General features: G+C 36.9%; 2 protein-coding genes across 2 annotated transcripts; both read left to right on the top strand.

Moving 5' to 3' along the window:
- The first annotated feature begins 940 nt into the window (after positions 1–940).
- imp4 (IMP U3 small nucleolar ribonucleoprotein 4) lies at positions 941–4974 on the top strand. The gene is made up of 9 exons (XM_065250311.1): positions 941–1019; positions 2550–2658; positions 2743–2826; positions 2924–3033; positions 3212–3344; positions 3497–3651; positions 4308–4402; positions 4494–4567; positions 4652–4974. The coding sequence occupies exons 1-9, from the start codon at positions 1017–1019 to the stop codon at positions 4762–4764; spliced, it is 876 nt and encodes a 291-aa protein (XP_065106383.1). The 5' UTR covers positions 941–1016; the 3' UTR covers positions 4765–4974.
- A 1302-nt stretch (positions 4975–6276) lies between these two features.
- On the top strand, positions 6277–20709 carry araf (A-Raf proto-oncogene, serine/threonine kinase). The gene is made up of 16 exons (XM_065250310.1): positions 6277–6322; positions 10787–10999; positions 11166–11269; positions 11383–11485; positions 12370–12524; positions 12620–12712; positions 12809–12953; positions 13159–13183; positions 13367–13494; positions 13582–13784; positions 13935–14111; positions 15663–15709; positions 16188–16306; positions 17191–17322; positions 17474–17608; positions 17744–20709. Exons 2-16 carry the CDS (start codon positions 10892–10894, stop codon positions 17882–17884), a joined length of 1815 nt encoding a protein of 604 aa, XP_065106382.1. The 5' UTR covers positions 6277–6322; positions 10787–10891; the 3' UTR covers positions 17885–20709.
- The last annotated feature ends 1716 nt before the right edge of the window (positions 20710–22425 follow it).

Raw genomic sequence — 22425 nt, 5'->3', positions numbered from 1 at the left:
CAACAGTTAAATTTGGAAATAAAACTGCATTAGTTATGCATGAACAGAGTAATGTTTGCTTACTTATTTTTTAAATAATAGAAAATTATAAATTAGGAGAATCAGGGCAACTTTAATTTAATATAACACAGCAACATTTACTTTCGGCCCACGGCCCTCAGTCAGGTTTGATTTTTGGCCCTTGGACCGAAAAGGTTTGGCCACCACTGGTTAAATTTTATAAAAATTAGTCGTGCATTTGTTTATTTTGAAAGTCTGTGCCAACGTTTTTGTTAATAAGTTTAACAAAGAGATATCTCCTTTATGTTCTTTCTGTGATACTGAATCTGAAACCCTTACTCATTTGTTTTGCTCCTGTATCTTTTCTGTAAACTTTTGGAAACGAGTATCTATGATGATTTTTGACACTTTTTACAAGTTAGTTGTAATTGATGACTTTATGATTCTTTTTCTGGAATGTAATTCTGGCTCCTCTGATGTTGATTTTGCATTAAAATTGATGATTCTATTAGGGAAATTTCATTTACATAAATCTAAAATACTATCAACAAAACCTGCCTTTAATCTTTTTTGTATATATTTAAAAAAATTCTTTGAATCTCTTAAAACAAATCTTAAAAATAAGAAAAATAAGAAAACATCTCTTATACTGGGAAAAATCGTATCTAACGTTAGTTTATGATGATCTGGTTCGTGTGGCTTTGTAATGGAAATTTATTTTTTTATTTTATTTATTATTATTATTATTATTATTTTCTCTGTGTAAACTATGTATGTTAATGTAGTAAGGTCTGTTATGCGTCTCCCCCTGTTATGTATGTTATGTAATGTTGTATGTTTTCTTTTATGTAATGTTTAGTGAACATGCAATAAAAAAAGTCTGTGCCACATTTTGAACTTTTATTATGAAATATCGCGTCATGTTTGTTCGCGACCAGTGATTGGATGAACGGATTGTCCAACAGGAAGTCGTGATAGTAGACCGTAAGGCAAATTATCACGTGTGAATCTTCAAAATGGTGAGTAAACGTTATTGTCATTTATTAAGTCTAGGCACAACATTGTTTTAGAAATAGTAAAGTTGAGTAGTAGATTATTAAATTCTGATAAAGGTGTCAGTTTTCTATGGGTCCCAGGGCATTTACGAGTGCGGGGAAACGAGTTAGCTGATAAGTACGCTAAAGGAGGTATGCGAATCTCTTGAGATCACCATGAATATAACGTTAAGTCATAGTAAATCTGAAAATAAAACCATAGTCAAATCAAAGTCTAAGGGAAAATGGCAGCGTGAATGGGATAATGCTACCACTGGTAGAAAATATTACAGTATCCAAAGGTTTGTGGTCGGAGCAAGACCAACTATTAGATCTACTTATGAGGAAAACATTATCTCTAGGATGAGGTTTGGACATACTGGTTTGGCTAGTACTCTATTTCTTTTAAAAAAAAAGCATGCAGATGGAAAGTGTAGCCTATGTGATGCTGCTAAAATTGTAGAGCATGTTATATAGAACACTGGAGAGGCAGCAACTCATCCAAGAGTTGGAGATAGTATTAAGTGAACCTTTACAGGAAAACACCACCGTTTTTCAATGTTTACCATGTTTTTACGTAAACTTAGATGAATTAATACATGCCTATCTTTTTTCAATGCGTGCACTTTTAATCTTTGTACAGCGCTTTAATGTGTTAGCATTTAGTCTACCCCCATTCATTCATATGGCTCCAAACAAAAGTTTTATTTTGTGTAGGGCTGCAATGATTAATGGCGTGTCCCATTAAAAATGCCTCTGAAATTGATTCTGAATCGATTCTGTTTCATGCAAAGCTTGTGCGTGTACTATGGCATTTGGTCAGTAGGAAGTCTTTATCAATCTAAAATCATTATGAGTCTGAGTTGTTAATGTGCATTTAAAAAAGCAACACACGTTAAACAAAATCATTCAAAATATTCTTTATTATCATGAAAATACCTAAAACAATCTGAATAACAGCAATATAAATATTCCTATAGACATTTCCTGGAATAGTGTTTGTAATGCTACTTCTTTTGTGGCACAAAGGGAGTTTCTGAACGAGAGCACTCCCTGGCTTTGGGGTGTGCTGGGATTTCAGCGTAATGCATTAAAATTCAATCATTGAGAAAACGCACATTTGCACGATTAATCATGACAGCCCTAATTTTGTGCCACCATACTTACTCGTGTAACTACTCATGTAACAGTCTTTAATTAGGGAAAACATGGAAGTGTTTGGTGGCTTCTAAATTCATCCCTGTTTGGATCCTAAGGAATGAATGGGGCTAGGCTAAATGCTAAAACATTCACGACATGCTGTACAAAGATTAAAAGTGGTATTTTTATGGGTAGTATTGTTTTAGTAAGCCAGTCAGTGCTACTCGTTGGTGCTGTAGTATCGTCAAACTTGATATTTATTCAAATCTTAGCTGTTTCCTTTATTTCCAGAAGCATTAAGTTTGTTTGTCTCTTGTGCAGTTAGCAACTGTATTCTGTGTATTTAAATGGATGTGTTTTTATTTTGTGAACTAGTTGCGCCGGGAGGTGAGACAGAGGAAGGAATACCTTTATAGAAAGGCTCAGGAGGACAGACTGCGCACTATTGAGGAGAAAAAACAAAAGCTCAAATCTTCTCTAGATGGTAAGACTTCACCCATAATCTCCTCAAATTTATCCCCTGTCATTTGGCATTGTCATAATGGTATGTTGTTGTTATATTTTGCAGAAAATCGTCTGATACCCACTGAGGTTCGTAAGGAGGCGTTGAAATTACAGAAACTTTTGGAGTTTGATGATGAGGGTGCCGAAGGTGATTAGAGACCTCCATTTTTATTTATATATTTTAAAAGTCTGTTGTAATGACCCTATGTCATATAAATGTGGTATTCATTCTTTAAATGGTTTAGGTGTCAGCTCTCATATGGATGATGAGTACAAATGGGCAGGAGTGGAGGACCCTAAAGTCATGGTCACAACATCAAGAGACCCGAGCTCGAGACTGAAGATGTTTGCCAAAGTTTGTAACATCACTTATTTTGAATGATCTTAAAGGGGTATTGATACCTGTAGACAAACTGCTGCATTGCTTTCCTTTCTGTGTGATGTATTGTTTTCTTGTGACCATATATAAATGGTGTTTGAACATGAGAAATGGTGAGGTTGTGGTTTTATTTATGGTATTTTTACTTACACAGGAAATGAAGCTCATGTTCCCTGGGGCCCAGCGTATGAACAGAGGAAACCATGAAGTTAAAACGTTAGTACATGCGTGCAAAGCTAATAGCGTCACAGACCTCGTCATCGTTCATGAAACAAGAGGCCAGCCAGGTATGGGCTGTTTTATATGAGTTTCCATATTTGATCAAAATACACTTATTATGTATTGTGGTTTAAAACCCTCACATATTAGCTATGGTACAGCATTGAAGTGTGGGTGTGAGGACATGGAGAATCTTGATTTTTGTACTGTCCTTCTTTAGATGGTTTGGTTGTATGTCACCTTCCTTTTGGACCAACAGCCTACTTCACATTGTATAATGTGGTAATGAGACATGATGTTCCAGAAATTGGCACCATGTCTGAGGCCTACCCTCATCTGATATTTCACAACTTTACATCACGTCTTGGCAGAAGGGTAAGAATAAAAAAAAGTGTTTCTCATGTAGATTATCTAATGGTTTCTGAATTAAAGCATCATTGACACTAGCAAATTACATAAACAGTTTACATCATTTTATAGCATATTGCATTTCATTGTCACATTTAGTTATTTGGATTGTTTTAAACTAAACTTAATATATCCGCTTATGCTTGAAAAAAACGTGTATGTGACTTTGTAAAGGAGTTTAAAATGCTCCATAGTTTCTGCCTCTTCTGAATACTGAGATTAATATGACAACGCTGAATTTAGAAGAGTTTAAAAGATAGTGCTGCCTCACGATTAGTCGCGACTAATAATTTTGCAGAATAAAGTTTTTGTTTGCATAATATATGCGGGTGAACCGTGTATAATAATTATGTATAAATACACACACACACACACACGCACATGTTTAATTAAGAAACATTTGCATGTTTATATATAATTTATATTATATAAAAATATTTATTATATAAATATTTTTTTTCTTAAAATTATACATGCATGTGTGTGTATTTATATATACATAATTATTATACACAGTACACACACATATATCATGTAAACAAAAACTTTTATTCTGCAAACGATATTCGGCAGCACTATTAAAAGAGTTTGTGTGTTAAACTTAAAACATTTTTTTTATGTAGGTATCCAACATCCTTAAGTATTTGTTTCCTGTACCCAAAGAGGATAGTAAACGGGTTATGACGTTCGCAAATACAGAGGACTTCATCTCTTTCAGGTGAGTGTTGACATTAACTGGTGTAGTAAGACTTTTGAGCAAAATATGTGATACATTTTGCATCTGACTGTAAATACCTTGTATGTTGCAGACATCACACCTACAAGAAAACAGACCACAAGAACATTGAGTTATCAGAGGTTGGTCCCAGATTTGAAATGAAATGTAAGCAACACTTTTTCTTGGTTTTAGATGAATTAATGTTAATGCAACAAATACTAACAAGTTGCACTCTTTTAACTTTTTTAGTATACATGATCAAGCTGGGCACACTGGAAAATGAGAGTACTGCAGATGTTGAATGGCGACATCATTCTTACACACGCACTTCAAAGAAGAGGAAGTTCTTGAGTGTAGAATAACCACAAATGTCTGTTGGTTACTCGGCATGGACATTATCACCCAAAATCCACCTAATCCCATTTAAATGAGACACTGATAAAAATCTGAAATAAATGTGGGACATGTTGCTATTTACAGACTAGGTGTGATTTTCTGTACCTGTTGACAAACTTCCAAAAACAGCTTTTGTACCGAGGTCACTAAACATAAAAAAAAAGTGTTTTAACAAAGTCTTTGTAGGTTTTTTATTAATCTTTTATTCTACTTGACTTATATTTTAAAATATTCATATGTGCAAAGTTTGTATTTAAAGGGGAAATATCTTGAAATTCTGACTTTTTCCATGTTTTAGTGCTATAATTGGGTCCCCAGTGCTACTTTTAACCTAGAAAATGTGAAAAAGATCAACCCAGTAACTTAGTTTTGGTAAACCATTCTCTGCAAGCATGTGTAAAAATAGGTAATCGAAGTTTGGCTCCCCTTGTGATGTCAGAAGAGGATAATACCGCCCCTTAATCTGCACTATCCAATCACAGCACTGCCATTTAGTGAAAACATCAGCTTATTTGCATTTAAAAGGAAACACCCAAAAACGCCACATTTTTGCTCACACCCACAAAGTGGTAATTTTAACATGTTATAACTAATTATCTATATTGTATTTTGAGCTAACTCTTATACGTACTCTGGGAAAACCAAAGATTTATTTGACATCTTAAAAAAGTCTGGAGATGTCCCCTTTAATACTTTCAAAGCAGTTTACATGTAAAGGTGTGAAGTATGTCTTTAGGTGTCATTAGAGATGCTTCGATGTATTGGTCGCTTAATATTTATTTGTGGAGTTTATACATTCTGCATATTGGCTATAGCTTAAAAAGAGAAAATAACAAAAGCTATGGCTTGTTTTTTAAAAATAAGTTAAATGTTAGTTAATGCTGTTAATAAGGAATTTTTGACTGCGAAATAAACCTTTTTCTTTATATTGCTCTGTGCCTCTCAAAGTAACATTTGGCTGTTTAACTTTTAGATGGATTGCGTTCAAAGAAAATGATTTGATGATACAGCAACAAACTAGCTAGTATACCTTAAGTTTTGAACTGATCAAAACTGTCGTCAATTTCAATGAATAAAAAAAATTGAGCATCTGACAAATTTCGACAACGGTAAAAAAAAATTATCGCATCCGTAGTTGTCACGATTTATGGACGTTTTACCAAGAAAGAAGCCATTCATACATTAAAGTTAGGTTCTATGGATACATGTGTTGTTTAAATAAACATAACAGACTGCAACCTGCCTTGGATATAAGTAGTTAATATATATTTTTTTAAACAATCATGAGGATGTCGCTGAGAGTCATACAGTTCTCTTTAATCCTTGAAAAAACTTTGAATTTGCTAATCGCAGCACACGCCCCTTTCTCATTCCCTTGCTACACAGTAGTACAATAGGTGACCAATCAGCGCCGCGATTCACAGATTCCGGCCAATCAGAACACCAGATTTCGCTGTTCCGCTTTCCCTGAAATTCTTTGCTGATCCGACTTGAGACTGAGAGAATTCAAGATGGCTGTCTCAGGTGAGTATTTACTTTGGAGCAAAAATGAAAGTGTGTTTTGCCAACGGGCAGCGTAGTTTGCCGGAGTATTATGACAAATGGAGGTCGTAGTTATTCATAGCACCGAGGCTGAAAAATAGACTTAGAAGCCTTTTCTATAACTAAACAGAAGGGCTGGTCAGCATTAGCAACAGTAGCTAGCTAGCTGCTAGTCGCCTAATCCCTTTCCGCCTCATGAAAACAGCATTCCCTCCTTTTACACGAAAAGGCACCTGACAAGGCTTAAGAATCTATATATAAGCAGTATCGTGTTAAACGAGAATGCATCATGATATTGACTAATACTGATTTAAGTAAACTTAGCTTGCATGGCCTGTGTCACACTTAAACCACCCAGTTCATCTTAACTGCAGGCTGCTGCACATTTCTGTGGTTAAGCTTTTAGTGAAATGTTGTTTGAATACAACATCTTTATCGTTCCTCTTTATCCACTGCGGTTATGCCGCAAATGCGATATGAACCGTCAGGCTGTCACTTGTATGTGTTCACTTAACTGACAAGTGCATTTAGAGAAGGATTGATCACAGGGCTTGTGCTAAGTTTTTTCAAAGGTTTGCAGTAATTGTGATTCTTCGGATGCCAATGAAATATGCAAGATTGCCAATTTTTAGTTGTGATGCTTCGCTTTCCGACTTACTTTATGCCTAACTGGATTTACACTGAAAGCTGTGAGGAACTAAGGTGTAGTGTGAATGCAGGTAGATTGGAAAACTTTTTCACATTAAGATGAATGGGAAATGTAAAATTGTCAAATTCCCTTTATATTTAAATTTGAAAATTTATTACAGCTGTATTTGTTTTATTTAGTACACCATAAAGTGTCTGTGTATGCCTATTGGGTCGCAGTCTTTCAGTGTAGTTATATCTACTTCAGTACTTCAGCATACTTGTGGTTTCAGGTTGTAAAGACTGGACATGCCATCAAATATTCAAGAATGCTTGTCTTTATTAAATATGCTTATATTTGGGGTGTGACGCCTTAAAGACCTAAATTTGTGGACTTCAAGTATAGACCAAGATTTTGAATGCGTATAAGCAACATTAGTAGATTGCTTCATTTAGGAGCATTGCCTCATCTGTTTCGTATTAGTTGTGTTAGTTTACCAGTGTAGAAACAAGTCCAAGTATTTATGTCGACACTTAGTGTTTTACTGACATATGGTTCTATGTTAGTTAATTTGGTTTTTATGAGCTTGGGCAGACTAATGTCATTTCAAAGCTGCAGTCTGTAACTTTCAATTAAAAATCATTAGAAATCAATGCTTGGTTAAATGCATAACAAATCAGTGTTCCTTACCTTACTTTGATTCGCAGCAGTAATGATATATCATTGTAGCTGTTGGGTTGGAATTTTTAAGAAATATAGCTTAAACTTTTTTTTTACTTATTGCATGATTACATCTAGGGCTGAAACGATTCATCGAGTTACTCGATTTACTCGATTCAAAAAATTCGTTAAATTCCTATGACGCGCACTACACGCGCCGAGATCTGATTCACACGGACCGTTGTTCAATGTTCAGGAAGCACATCATAGCGCGTGGTACATTTTGAATTTAGTTGGCGCGATGGCGGAGCGAAGATGTCCATAAACGGCAGAGAGAGACTGTCTAAAGTTTGGGATCAATTACATTATCATTACATTCAGCATCTGAACTGAAAACATCCACTGCTGTTTCACCAAGCGTCGATGAAACAAGGTAACATAGCTTTCGCTGATTTTAATCCCATACTGTATTTGTAGCGGTTTGACTAGATATGATGTTTAGCTTTGATGTTTTCGTATTCACGTTCAATTGCTTAAAAAAGAACCCCTTCACAAACACGCATGCACTTTACAGGTGTGTGTACCAAAAAACGGCTCCACAGTGCAATCATTTATGGGCAACTTGTAATCTGACATATTTTGTTCCATTATAATAATCTCTGTTTTATTGGAGTTTAGCATAAGTTATTCTCTCTCACGCGAGTCAGACCGATCGCGCAATGCATCATATGCTTAAACTTTTATGTAGCCATGCAACAATAATTTCAGCATGCATTCACTGTATACAGCGGGACGTGATGTCGTAACGCGTTTTTTTTTCGAACGGATTCTTAATCTAAAATGCACCGCAATGCAAGTGATGCAAACCAAATGCAGCGTTCTATTGAAAAGGAATGTATGTTTTTCTGCCGTACCAAAATGCAATGAAGCAACTGAACGTCTGACTGGGGTGTCACTCTTCCTCAAGCACAGCACGCGTGCACACAGAAACACAGGTGCACGTGCGCGCGCACACACACAGGTTGTTACCATAGCAAATAGGCTCACCCCAGAAATGATATATTACATGTTAGTAGCCTAATGGTAAATGCTGCAGGTGTAGAAATGTACATAAACCAGATATTTACTTTGATGTCAGTGCTAGATTACAGCATGAAACCTGTTATGCATATTAATAAATTAAAGTGCTTAATTGTTGGCACTGGCACTTAATTTAATAATAAATAAAATAAATATAATAAATAATAAATTAATAGGCTTATTTTTTGGAGCCAAATACCTCTGTTTTTTTTAGAAATAAAAGCCAAATGCTTGAACATTTTACAGCCACGTCATTTTCGTTATGCATTATTTGTTTTGGTTGTTTAAAAACACAAACAAAATTTTTATCCGATTACTCGATTAATCGATCGATTCAGTGCTAGATTAATCGATTACAAAAAGAATCGATAGCTGCAGCCCTAATTACATCATGTCTGTAAACATAAAGAAGAGACCCGTAAAGAGTTTGTAGCAAGCGTGCTGCACAAGCCCTGAAAGTGAAGCCAAAACTTCTAGATCGCCCCCAGTGACTGTTCCTAGTCTAGGTATTAAACCCCGCCTCCCCCATGTTATTCAATTGGACTTGAGTTGAGACCAACTAAACAATTTAATTACACTTCAATTATCTGTTTTTTCCGAAGCTGGTTCCTGTCGTTTTTATCAAGCTGATGTTAATTCAAGTGTTTGTTTTTAAAATAAGTTTGTTTTAGTTAGTTATTTAATGCTATAAAAACGGTGCTGTCACGTCATGAGCTGTGATTTGCGCATTCTGCGAGAGCGAGGGTGGGGCCTTGATTTCGCGGCTTTACTTCCTGCTTACTACTGCGCAGGACTGATCCCGAAATCGCTACTGCGCAGACTCAAGACCCAAGATGTCAGCACCGTATCGGGACACTGGTGGCTTCACTTTTAACCAATGGAAGAGAGCGAAAGGGCATCGTCCATCTTTTTTTACAGTCTATGGTTTGTAGCTTGTTTAGCAGTTGTTTAGAATTTAGCTTGTCATATAGATGGCGGTATTTAATCGATGACGTTTTTAGTGGCTGTCATCTGGGGAATATAATGTAAACATGTCTATTTATTATGTCCTTCCATCTGGTGAATCATCTGATGTAAAAAAAAAAAAGAGAAAAAAAGCTCAAACTGTGACAGCCTCTAGTCAAAAGGGAAATGCGACAGAGCTCATGCTAAAATCATTTAAAGGTCCCGTTCTTCCTGTGTTTTTGAAGCTTTGATTGTGTTTACAGTGGTCAGTATAACATGTGTTCATGTTTCACGTATAAAAACACTGTATTTTTCACACAATTTACTTAATCAGGGCTCCAGACTGCCACCAAAATTTAAGAGTGTGCCACTGAATTTTACATCCAGTCGCACATGTGCGACAAGTAAATGTGACACTTTTTTTGTGATGTGACACTGAATTTAAAACAGCACATTGTACTTTCTGCATCTATCATCAAAGTATTTATTAGTAATACAGTGTATTACTTGGTAGAAATGTGAATATTTGGTTAGCATGTTGATTTACGGTTTGTGCTCAGACTTCTTTGAAAGTAACACACCAAAAGTGGATGAAAATTAAACTGTTAAAATTAAATTAAATGTTTTTCATTTAGTTATATGAGACGCATTTAAACACAATCACGGGCAGTGGAGCATCACACAGAACTTGTCATTTTAAGTATGAACACAGCTGTCATGATCGTGCTTTGCTGTGTCGCACTTTGATAACAACTGCATTTATCAGAGTGTCATTTATCACAGACATCAGATTTAGTCACACGGTCTTGTGGGGCTAAACACAACGAATGTACATAAAATTACTTCATAACTTACTGCAATTTTACGTTTCAAACAGAGATGGCGATAGAGAGGCAAAAGTCTAAACTTCATATAGTCAACACAGAAGAGATCTGTCAATTGATTTAAATAAACTATTCACAAACATCCTCTTTCATATCCCCTTTTTTTTTCGGTGTGTGGTTCAATCCTAAGTGATCATTAAAAAGCTCAAAAAAGGTGAAGATGAGAGATTATTTTGTCTTTGTCAATTTATAGACCCTTATAAATTGCACGTCAAAAACAGATTCATAATTATCAATATGCCTTCACAGGCTTCAGATGAGGGCTCCCTCCTGCTTTGCCCCGGTGTGTGAATCTTTCTTGCGGTCGACTGAGTTTCAGTGCTGCCAGGCCCTCACTGCCCCTTTACAGACACCATGTCATCCACCTCCTCCTGTTCTTCCTCGGGGGAAAATAGCCCGGAAGACGTGCCCCGAGGTGGGGGCACCATCCGCGTCTACCTCCCTAATAAGCAGCGGACAGTGGTGAGGGTTTTTTTCTGAGAATATTCATGACTTATTCACTTGGGCCTTGTTTGCAACATTTTAAACTAAAGGTCTTGCTGGAACAACTGCTTTTTAAAGGTTTTAACATAATCTGCTTCTGATTAAACATGTCTTTTGTTTTATGTTAATACTATCATGTGTTCAGGTAAATGTTCGGGGCGGGCAGACCGTCTATGACAGTCTAGACAAGGCTTTGAAAGTCAGAGGCCTGAGCCAGGAGTGCTGCGCCGTCTTTCGGCTTCTTGAAGGGTGGGTCTCCATAAATGCAGCCTAATGGATACTTCAAACCAAAATGACAACATGTCTCTCTTAGTAGAGTTGATGCTTACATTTTGTTTGTTTTTCTTTCCTCTTTTGGCCAGCCGTAAAAGGCTTACAGAATGGAACACTGACATCACACCCCTTGTAGGGGAGGAGCTTTTGGTAGAAGTGCTGGATGATGTTCCCCTTACCATGCACAACTTTGTAAGTGTGCTTGTGCAACCAGAAGGAGTGTCTGTATGGGAGGGAGGCTTGGTTCTCATTTTTAGGCTTTTTTAAGCTTTACTAAAACTATATTTGAGAAATTCATAATTTTTCTGTGCATAGTTGTGTTTTCATGTGTATACGAGCAAATTATCACGTTCAAGTATGCTTATGTTTAAAGAGACACTCCTTTGTTTTTTTTAAATATGCTCATATCAGTAGTGATATTAAGCAATGCACGAAAATAGTCCCCTTGGTTACTTTCAAAAGCAGGGGACTTTTCCAGGCACTGCGTAATGTCACTACGTCTGCTGCAGCCATGTTACAGCAGCAAAGTCCTTGATTATAACGCCAGTTTGAGAGTATAGTTCCTAGCCATATCGGCCTAGAAAATTGCAACTTTAAATTTTTCATCCGTCTTACTACATGATGTAACTACAGAAGAGTCAAGTTTTAAATAGGAAAAATATTGAAACTCTTTGGTTGGATTCCTAAACTGTAAAAATCAAATGTTTAACTCTAAGGGAGCTGGAAAATGAGCATATTTTAAAAAAAAGTGGAGTGTCCCTTCAGTGGTTGTGGTTACGTAAATGCAATGTAATTTTGTACTAATTATTGTAAGATTGCCAAGTGATATTGTGAACAAACCGATTGAACCTCTTATGTTTGCATTTAAGCTCAGAGGTCAATACTGAATAGACACGTCATTATTCATTCACAGATGTCTCTCAGTTCAACTTTATTCCTATTTTGGCTCCTTGGACAAAATGCTAAATCTCTAATTTATAAGTCGCTTTGGATAAAACAGCTGCTTCGCAATAAATGTAATTGTTTTAATACAACAATCATTATCACTGGTTAATGACCCCGTCTTGTTTTTGCAGGTCCGTAAAACATTCTTCAAGTTAGCATATTGTGACTTCTGCCACAAGTTCTTGTTCAATGGCTTTAGGTGTCAGACATGTGGATATAAATTTCACCAGCACTGTAGCAGTAAAGTCCCTACTGTATGTGTGGACATGGATACCATGACAAAACGGTGTGTGTGTCGTCATGAATATCTTACACGAAACATAGCTATGTGCATTTGTCATCACGCATTATGTGCTAAATTGTTAAATTTGTTGCCCACAGGTGTGGTCCCTCTTCAGAGGACTACCCTCGCATATCTTTATCGATAATGCCAGAAGCCATACCTGACACACCGCTAACCTCAGAACATTCTGGGTATATTTTAAACCTTACATTTAGACACATGCATTAAATTAGACACTGTTCTACTTGATTTCTTTAACAAATTGTGTTTGGTTTGCCGTTGTGTAGAGAGGAGCTGCTATCTCTTAGCCCTAATTTCCGCTCATTAATGCGAGGCGAGGATGGTCAGTCTCTCCAGAGGCATCGCTCCACCTCGACACCAAACGTCCACATGGTCAGCACGCTGGATCCTATAGCCGCTAGCCTAATGGAGGTTAGAGAACAGGACCAACATCTATCTGGTCTAAACATCAAACATTGTCTCATTCTGTTCTTGCTTAATGGGTGAAAGAGTATTAGCTTGGGAGCGAAAAATAAATACTACTTTAGAGATGATATCTACTAATTTTGTAAGCATCTCACTCATCTTTCCTCCATCATTGCACGTATTTATTCATTTCTTTTTCATTCTCATTTAGGAGTCATTAAAAATCAGCACAATGGGTGAGTTTTTTTTTTTTCTCTTTTATTTATTTCTCCTCTGGTAAGTGATATTTGCGCATTTGAGCACATTCATTATTCACACCCACTCTGTACGTTTTGTTTCTGAACCATCATGGATTATAATTACACATTCATACATCTAGCTACACATCACGTGTCTGAATCGGACCATGTTTCCCACAGGACCAGATACCTCTCCCAAACCTTCTACTAGCCCACCCCGTCTAGGGTCACCAGGAAGAAAACCTCCTAAATCGCCAAATGAGCCCAAGGATCGAAAGCCATCTTCATCTGATGAAAAAAAGAAAGTGGTGAGTGTGCCTTTCTTATAGGAACCCTAAATAATTTTGCTAGTAGTGTGCTACAACTTTTATTTATTGACATGGTTGGGTTTTTAGCATCGGGGAGGTTTCAGAGACTCAAGCTACTACTGGGAGGTGCACCCAGGGGAGGTGACCACGATAAAGAGAATTGGGGCGGGCTCTTTTGGGACGGTCTTCAAAGGCAAGTGGCACGGAGATGTGGCTATCAAGATTCTTAAAGTGACCGATCCGACACCAGAGCAGCTCCAGGCATTTAAAAACGAAATGCAGGTTTTACGGTGAGTAGTATATCGCAAGTTATTGACGGAGATAGCAAAACCTGTTTAGTTATTTACAGAAATAAATGAATAACAACACCAATTTGTCTCCAGTTAAATAGCATTTATTTCATTCTGTACAATGTAACTAATTTGACCTTTACTCCTTAGGAAAACGCGTCACGTCAACATTCTGCTGTTCATGGGCTTTATGACAAAGCCTAATTTTGCCATTATTACACAGTGGTGTGAAGGCAGCAGTCTGTACCGCCACCTGCATGTTACAGAGACCAAGTTTGAAACGATGCGTCGCATTGATGTGGCTCGACAGACTGCACAAGGCATGGAGTAAGAATTTTTATTTTCTTTTTTAGAGTTAACATCTCATATTTTCATCTTAGTCATTATTATTGTAACATATTTGGTGTGTGGAGAAGCCACATTTTGTTTACATTATAGTATGATGATGATTAGTGTGTGATATTGAGCCAGCGTTACTTTATCTTAATAAAAGCAACTTCTTGTTGGTGTAGCGGACACTAGGGATGCACCGATAGGATTTTTTTTGGGCCGATACCGATTTAAACAGACAACTTCTGGCCGATGCCGATACCGATATTAAACACTTGTATACAATACTATACAGTTGGTCTATTAGCTAGTTTATTTCTGCATCAAATAATTTTTACCTGAACATGGATTGGATCTAATTAACATTCAACTGACCAACATAATAAGAGAGGCACAACTTAAGCTAAAACAAATATAATAAGACAACATGACAACCTTCAAAGGTGGTTTTTGCTATTCAGCATTTATTTTATTAACGACATTAACTAATTTTTTTACATATAATGGATTTCTTTATGCAGTTAATTAATAAACAATCGGTATCGGCCTTTCTCATGCTATTGCCGATATGCCGGTGGTTTCAAATTCATCAAAAATTGGCCGATAAATATCAGCGGCCGATACATCGGTGCATCACTAGCGGACACATTAAAAGGGTGCACTTTTAATGATAAATTATTTTATATGCAGTTTAAAAAGTTTTCGCTATCTGCTCGTATGGTTACTGAATGCATTTGTTTATCATGTAATCCGAAGTCGGTAAGATTAATTGGTTAAATTGTTTATGCAAATTAATTGATCATCTCTTAAGCCCCGTTTTAACCTGGTATTAAAGTGCATTTTGATCAATCGTATCACATTCTCTCTCTTTTATCCACGTTCCACCGCTTCTGTAATGATTATAGACCATCCCTTTCAAATGGAAGAGTCCTTATGCTCTCATTAAAACACAAGCGGGAGAAATTACACATTCAGGTTGATGCAGTCTTTTGTGGCTTTAACACATTTTGTTGTTGCTATTCAGTCTGTTGTGTTTTTGACTACCTCTGAATGTGATCGAAATTGAATGAGCTCGAAACAGTTTAGACCCTGTTGACACCTGTATTTAACGTCATCCATTTGGCATTTTAATACAAGGGTGAACGACCTTAACTGCTAACGTCTATATAATGTAATGTAATGTAATATTATATTGAAATATAAATGAAAAATTTACTTTATTTTTTATTTTTTACATAATGGCAAGACAATATTTCAGTTATTGTCCCATGTAATCAGCCTGAATAACAGTTCTATGTTGTTCATGATGTTGACACTTGGTAACACAGGCACCTGTAACTTCAAACTTAAATTACCAGCAGATTCTTACACTTGAGAAAAAAAATGCATTTAATGCACTTGTACTGGAAAACAGTGCATGTTCTTTCTCCTAATGTATCTTTATATAATCTGTTAGTTCTGCTTGGGTCTAAAAAGCCTAAATGGAGCGTTCATTCAAACCTGGAAAGGTAATGGTGTATTTAATATGTGACTTCTTTCCTTTAACAGTTATCTTCACGCCAAGAATATCATTCACCGGGACTTGAAATCCAATAGTATCCTTTCTGTAATGCATTAGCAGAGCTCTTGTATTGTAAGAGAGATCTGTGGACGGATTGATCATATGTTTATTTCATTTACTACCAGCAGATGGCAGCATTACTACACCCTCACTACTACCTACTGTACTTGAAGTTTGCCACATGTTTTCACATACATTTTAGCTCAAAATCTTGTAGGTGAAAAAACTGATTTATTCAGTCCAAAACTGTTCATTATATTAAGATGATCCATTCTCCCTAGTAAGGAACACTTTAGGCGATTTCCAGGACTGGGCACTTTTTGTTGTCCACATGTTTGAGCTGCCTTTATTTAAAAACACCTTGCATATCTTAACATACATCACTGCCATTGTTTTGTCTCAAGATGCACACCTGCATTGCTTTTTGTAAGATTTGTTTGTAAAAACGACTTAAATGTCCTAATACAACTAAGTCCAGAAATAAGTGGTGTTCTCCTGAGCTCATCTGTCAGACATCTTTCTGCACGAAGGCTGGACGGTAAAAATCGGCGACTTTGGGCTGGCCACAGTAAAGTCCCGCTGGAGTGGCTCTCAGCAAGTTGAACAGCCTAGTGGCTCCATCCTGTGGATGGTGAGTTTTTGGCATCAATACCAGATTAAGTAATTAAGCAGCCCCCCCCCTGGATCTTATACAGGGTGCCCATGGGTTCTTGAAATCCTTGAAGGTTTGTGAATTTCAAGGCCCTGGGAAGTTTTAAAAAATATATATACATAGATACAGGTCATTGAAAGTGCTTAAATCTATTTTATGCAAGAAGTTTTCTGGAAAAAATCCATATTATTCCCTGTGTTGTGTAGGATAATATCATAAAAATTCTAGACTTTTTAAGCACAGGTGCTAAACTGTTCGCTTTAAATGCTTATATCTTCTGATTGCGAATGTTGATTCATACCAAATGCTTTTTTGCATAGTTGTGTTTGAGACATGAAACGCCTCAGGTTACGTATGTAACTGTTGTTCCATGAGAAGGGAACGAGACGCTGTGTCTCCCTTGCCACACTTCCTGCATCCCTGTAACACTGTCTTAGGCAATATTTTTGATAGCGATATACTTCCTGGCTCCCGCGTCACCCAGTCTTTGTCGTTAAGCCTCACCATTGGTTGAATTTGATATACCTATACATATTAACGAATCTCCCCCAGGAGGTGTCCCCAAAGTGTCACTGCAGTGACGCAGCGTGAGTTCCCTCGAAAGGGAACCGTAACAATGTATCTTAAAAGGTAACACGATGTAACCTTGCTCTCATTGGATATGTGTCCCCACATTAATTCCTTGAATTTGAGGGTATTGGACCTGGAAAGTCCATGAAAGGTCCTTGAATTTGAAGGTAACTAAGGTGTGGGAACCCTGCTTATACCATGTAGGCATAGTCCTTATACGAAGCACTTTAATATAATGTTTGTTGTTGTATAGCATTTCCTATAATGTACTAAATTGTGCTGTTGTTTTTCAGGCTCCTGAGGTGATCAGAATGCAGGACACTAACCCATACACCTTTCAGTCTGATGTTTATGGCTATGGAGTGGTGCTATATGAACTGATGTCTGGGACTTTGCCTTATTCAAATATCAACAACAGGGACCAGGTAAAACACACACACACACATTTGTGCGTTTATACTAGTATACAATTGTAAACATTAGTTGTTTATATACACTTAATGTTTCTTTTTTAATTGTTTTGTAGATTTAAACTAAAATGCAGTGCTTGATTTTTGAGGTATTTTCCTCCTGCAGATTATATTCATGGTGGGTCGTGGGTACTTGTCCCCAGACCTCAGTAAATTATCCAGCAGTTGCCCTAAATCAATGAAGAGGCTCATCATCGATTGTCTGAAATACAAACGGGACGAACGGCCTCTATTTCCACAGGTGAGAATAAATAAAATGTATCTCACCGTGAAAACAATCCTTTCACCAGCTGTTAGATATAATGAAAGGCTTGTTATTCATCTTTAAGCCTTTTTATGTTTCCTGCTGACTTGTTTTGTCTCTCATAATCCTTAGATCTTGGTGAGCATCGAGCAAGTTCAGGATCTGTTGCCAAAAATCGAGCGGAGTGCCTCCGAGCCCTCTCTACACCGGGCTGTACATGCAGAGGATCTGAACCCGCTTCTTCTTCACACCACCCGCCTGATGCCTCTGTGAGACCCCCGGAAACGCCATCGTTCCAAACGCCATCATTCCCAGCACGGATTCTGGAGATCCTGTTATTCCACACTTTTCCGAGAGCCAAGCTTTTTTGTTGGTCTCACATATATTTGTGCACAAACTCTTCATTTATCAACTCCCCTTCACAGTTCCAAAATTCTCTATGCTGCTCCTGTTTAAAGCTGCTTATAGAGAATGACCAACAACAGAAATCTGTTCAGCTGCTTTTTAACACTAGCAGCTGTGATTACACTTAATGGGTTTCGAAATCCAGGCATCATATCAGCAATGTATCGGCACAATCTTAATTACCTCATTTTTTGAGGTGTGTTTTGAAATGATTGTGCCTTTTTTACTTTGAGATGAAAGTAGCGATCTTTTTTTTTTATAGAACCTGCAAATTTGGAGATTTTCATTTGATTGATTTATGTTCCCCTCGAATGAACTTCTTTACGGTTGAGTCGTTACTCGCTGTGATTGCTCAGTTTATGGGTCTCGTCACAAAGACTTTCTGCTCACAACAATATCACAGATTTGTTTGCAATCAATTGTTTACAATTTACAGTAATCATGTTTCAAAATCATCCGTCTGGACTGTTTTCAGCTTTTTTTAATTCCGTTATTTTCGGATTGGCGAAATCCGATGGAAACTATTGCTAAAACACTCACCTGGTTGTCACATTTGGTTGGATGTTCATGTCACTAGTGCCCTTAATAATTGTGCTGTGCATTTGTGATTTTGGAAATCTCTATCAAAATTTTTTATCTTTGAGCTTGTGCTGTGTTTTGGTCAGCTTGACTGTGTAAAGAAATATTACAAGAATGGCACAAATCTTTAAACTTCAACTTATCATTGTGCTGTGTTAGTAGTGTAGTTTGTTTTGTACGTGTGCACAAACGTATGCGCACGGCCGCAGTTTGACACAGATGTTCAATGCGCTTTACAACAAAATGCAATACCTCTCCTGTGCTAAATACTACATTATCCTGTACGTGCGTGCACGTTAGTCCTACACTTAAAAATTATACGTGGTTACCAAATTCATGGACCCTCGCGTATGCGTAAAAATGGAACTTAAGCTTCCAATTATAGTTTTTTATTTTTTACTTGTACGTGCACAGTCGAACGCACAGCAAAGCATAGTTTATTTGACTCGTACGTGTACACAGACATATACGGTGCACACATACTATTCTGATATTTTCGTGTATATTTTCGTCACGCACACTGTACGTAGACCCTCGCTTATGCATAAACACAAAATGCAATACCTCTCCTGGGCTAAATACTACATCTCCTGTATGCGAATGTGCGACCTTTGTGTAAAAAGTATGGTCACAAAAATTTGACTCTGCATGCATACTACACACACACTGTACGTGGACCCTTGCTTTAAAAACCGAACTATACTTCTAACTTCAGTAAACATTCACAATCTATATTGAAGCAGTACTTCACTGAAAAAAAAGACTGGATTTGCTTAAAAATATAGTGCATCATTTTTGCATGGATTTTTTAAGAATTATATGGAATTTTAAGCAATTTATTCAATTGAAAGTGACCTATGTGCAAAAAGTATGGTTACATGGAAAAGTGGACGCAAAAGGAAATCCAGTGTATAATTTTTTTACAGTGTAGTAAAACTAATACATTGTGTAGTATTCGGCACAGATTGCGCATGCTCAGAAAAGTTGCAGTTAATTCTCTTAAGCAATGCTTGAATTAGGCTGCTAACTTACAACGGCTACCGATCTCTGGTTAAGCACAGATCAATCTTAACATGTTCTTCCATTTCTACAATAACGCCTCTCCCAGGAAGAACACCTTCACAACTTCATTTGAGTCTTATTTGTTCACGACGGGCAGCAGTAGTGTTAGAAAATGCTTTTTGGTTTATTACATTAACTCAAAAAAGCATTTGCTGTGTATGTAATAGCAATATTAAAATTCACGTTCCTCCCATTTACTGGTTTCAAGACTGATTGAAACCTAATACGATGGGGCCTTACGTCATCTACATTGTTTTTTACGTAGTCTTAATATTTGTAACTTATTGATTCAAAACTGACAGTTTACTAAAGGCAGAGCTTCTGTTGTTATTTAGCAATATTTGAATGGGGCTGGGTACCCTGTTGAGCTGTACTCATTCCAAATATGATGTCTGTAGAAGACTGTGGGTGTTTCTGTAATTGTTGTGAAGGGATTTAAGATATAGTTTCATATCCCCTGATCGACTCTTGGAAATGGATGTGTAGTTTTGAACAAACCTGGCTATCTTAATATATAGTTGTATTTTCTTATGTACTTCCTCTAGTTTTACATAGAAACAGGGTGTGTGTGGAGAGAGAGAGAGAGAACATGACTGAAGTTTTTCTGGGCTATTATAGAAAGATGATGTGGTACTCTTCAACTGTATGATTTATTTTCCTAGGAAACCAATCGTAATAATATTTTTCAGCACAAAATGAGGTCATTGTGCATTTTGTAGATGGCAACACATGCTCCTCTCTTTCCGTAACGGTTAAGAAAGCAAAAAATGATTGGCTTGTATTTAGAAGGGTCTTGATGCACAGCTGTAAACTGTATGATACGTTTCTAAAAGTGGGTTTCAAACCAAAACCTCTCTTAGCAAATTAGAAAAACATTGCTGATTGTAAAAGTGTAAAACTCATTAGAACATAAGCCTTAAAGGGCACATATTATGCCCATTTTTACAAGTCTCAAGTGTGCCTAGAATGTGTCTGTGAAGTTTCAGCTCAAAATACCCCACCGATGATTTGTAAGGGTATGTCCAAAATGTCTACAGTTCATGTTTGTACCTTTATAGTTCGGCCAAAAATGATATTAAACCCATGATTTACTCACCCCCAAGCTGTCCGAGTTGCATATGTCCATCGTTTTTCAGACAAACACATTTTCGGATATTTTAGAAAATGTTTTCGGTCTTTCAGTTGATTAAATGTAATGTTATGGGGTCCACGACGTTCAAGTCCAAAAAAGTGCGTCCATCCTTCACAAAATAAATCCAAACGGCTCCAGGATGATAAACAAAGGTCTTCTGAGGGTAATCCGCGCGGTGTTGTTGTAGAAATATCCATATTTAAAACTTTATTAACGTAAATAACTACCTTCCGGTAGCGCCGCCATCTTAGACTCCTCTGTATTCAGGAGAGAGTATTAGCGTAGTGTACGCACTTTTCTTAGTGACGTTTGACAAATTCGGAGGGCGGGGGCACAGAGCAGCAGCAGAGTAGCCTCCGTAGCCTGCGTAAGCTCTCATCCTGAATGCGGACGCGACTAAGGTGGCGGGGCTACCGGAAGATAGTTATTTACGTTAATAAAGTTTTTAAATATGGATATTTCTACAACAACACCGCGTGAATTACCCTCAGAAGACCTTTGTTTATCATCCTGGAGCCGTTTGGATTTATTTTGTGAAAGACGGACGCACTTTTAATAAAATATCCGAAAATGTGTTTGTCTGAAAAACGATGGACATATGCAACTCGGACAGCTTGGGGGTGAGTAAATCATGGGTTTAATATCATTTTGGGCCAAACTATCCCTTTAAATGCCATTGAGCTTCTGCTTTCGGTTCAAATAGATCTGATTCCTGTGAATACAGTCTGGGACAAAAGTATCTTTAGCCGCATTAGTGCTACAATTTGCTAATAAATACATTAAGAAAAGCTTTTGGGTAAAATTAACCAGTAAGTCAGTGGCTGTGGGTGGGGCTTTGTTATTGTGACGTCACATTGACAGAGAATCAAAACAGCATGTCTAATGAGACCGCTTTGGTTTAAAATGGATTAAAAAGGAGGAGTGGGTGGATTTTTTTCTTTGTTGGGTGGTTGTGTTCACACACCGCCAACACACATTTACATCCAAACACCTTGTAAAAGTGGATTTTGCATAATATGGGCCTTTTTAGATATACATGGCACAAATACACTAATACTCTATTATATTTACCTGTCCTTGTATCGGGTCGAATCAGATTTTTTTCTTATGTAAGCACATGTTACAGTGGACATGTTGGCCTCAATATTTTCCAAAGCTCAAATAGATAAATGTGATATTAGGAAATCCATTTTTTTGTATTAAAGTGCATGAATACAAAAGGGTGAGTGTGCTAGCCACAACTTTTTAGAGCAGAAACAGTAAATGCTCTATTTTGGTTTTAAAGAATAGATATTTTAAGTGAATTGCAATAATGTGTGTATAGTCTAAAGGTGTTGGCGAGAAATGGTATATTCTGTGTACAGTTACTTTTTTTAAAGATTACTTTAAATTGTATTTGTTTTTTGTGATGACTCAAAAAGAACAAAATTATTTTAAAACACGTCAAATAAATCGTAGTATTTTTAAGTTGGTTTTTGGGGAGGGCTCTGAATATTGTGGAGATTTGGATGTTGTTCAGAAAAATAAAACTGTTAAATTCTGATGACGCTTCTGATGCTTTATAACCAAAACATCTTCAACAAAAACTTTCATTATGATTACTCTTGTTGGTGTGCGGTAGTATTCTGTAATAGGA

The sequence above is a fragment of the Paramisgurnus dabryanus genome, chromosome 5 (assembly GCF_030506205.2).
Source record: "Paramisgurnus dabryanus chromosome 5, PD_genome_1.1, whole genome shotgun sequence".
NCBI classification, from domain to species: domain Eukaryota; kingdom Metazoa; phylum Chordata; class Actinopteri; order Cypriniformes; family Cobitidae; genus Paramisgurnus; species Paramisgurnus dabryanus.
The sequence above is the reverse complement of the archived record's forward strand: the minus strand, read 5'-3'. Positions and strand labels throughout refer to the sequence as shown.

Excerpts from the sequence above, each read along its gene's own strand:
- imp4 (XM_065250311.1), top strand. Across the intron at positions 3,034-3,211 it reads GACTGAAGATGTTTGCCAAA|GAAATGAAGCTCATGTTCCC; the intron begins GTTTGTAACATC and ends TTACTTACACAG. Across the intron at positions 4,568-4,651 it reads TCCCAGATTTGAAATGAAAT|TATACATGATCAAGCTGGGC; the intron begins GTAAGCAACACT and ends TAACTTTTTTAG.
- araf (XM_065250310.1), top strand. The coding sequence starts at position 10,892 with ATGTCATCCACCTCCTCCTGTTCTTCCTCGGGGGAAAATAGCCCGGAA. Across the intron at positions 12,525-12,619 it reads ATGGATACCATGACAAAACG|GTGTGGTCCCTCTTCAGAGG; the intron begins GTGTGTGTGTCG and ends TGTTGCCCACAG. Across the intron at positions 13,785-13,934 it reads AACGAAATGCAGGTTTTACG|GAAAACGCGTCACGTCAACA; the intron begins GTGAGTAGTATA and ends TTTACTCCTTAG.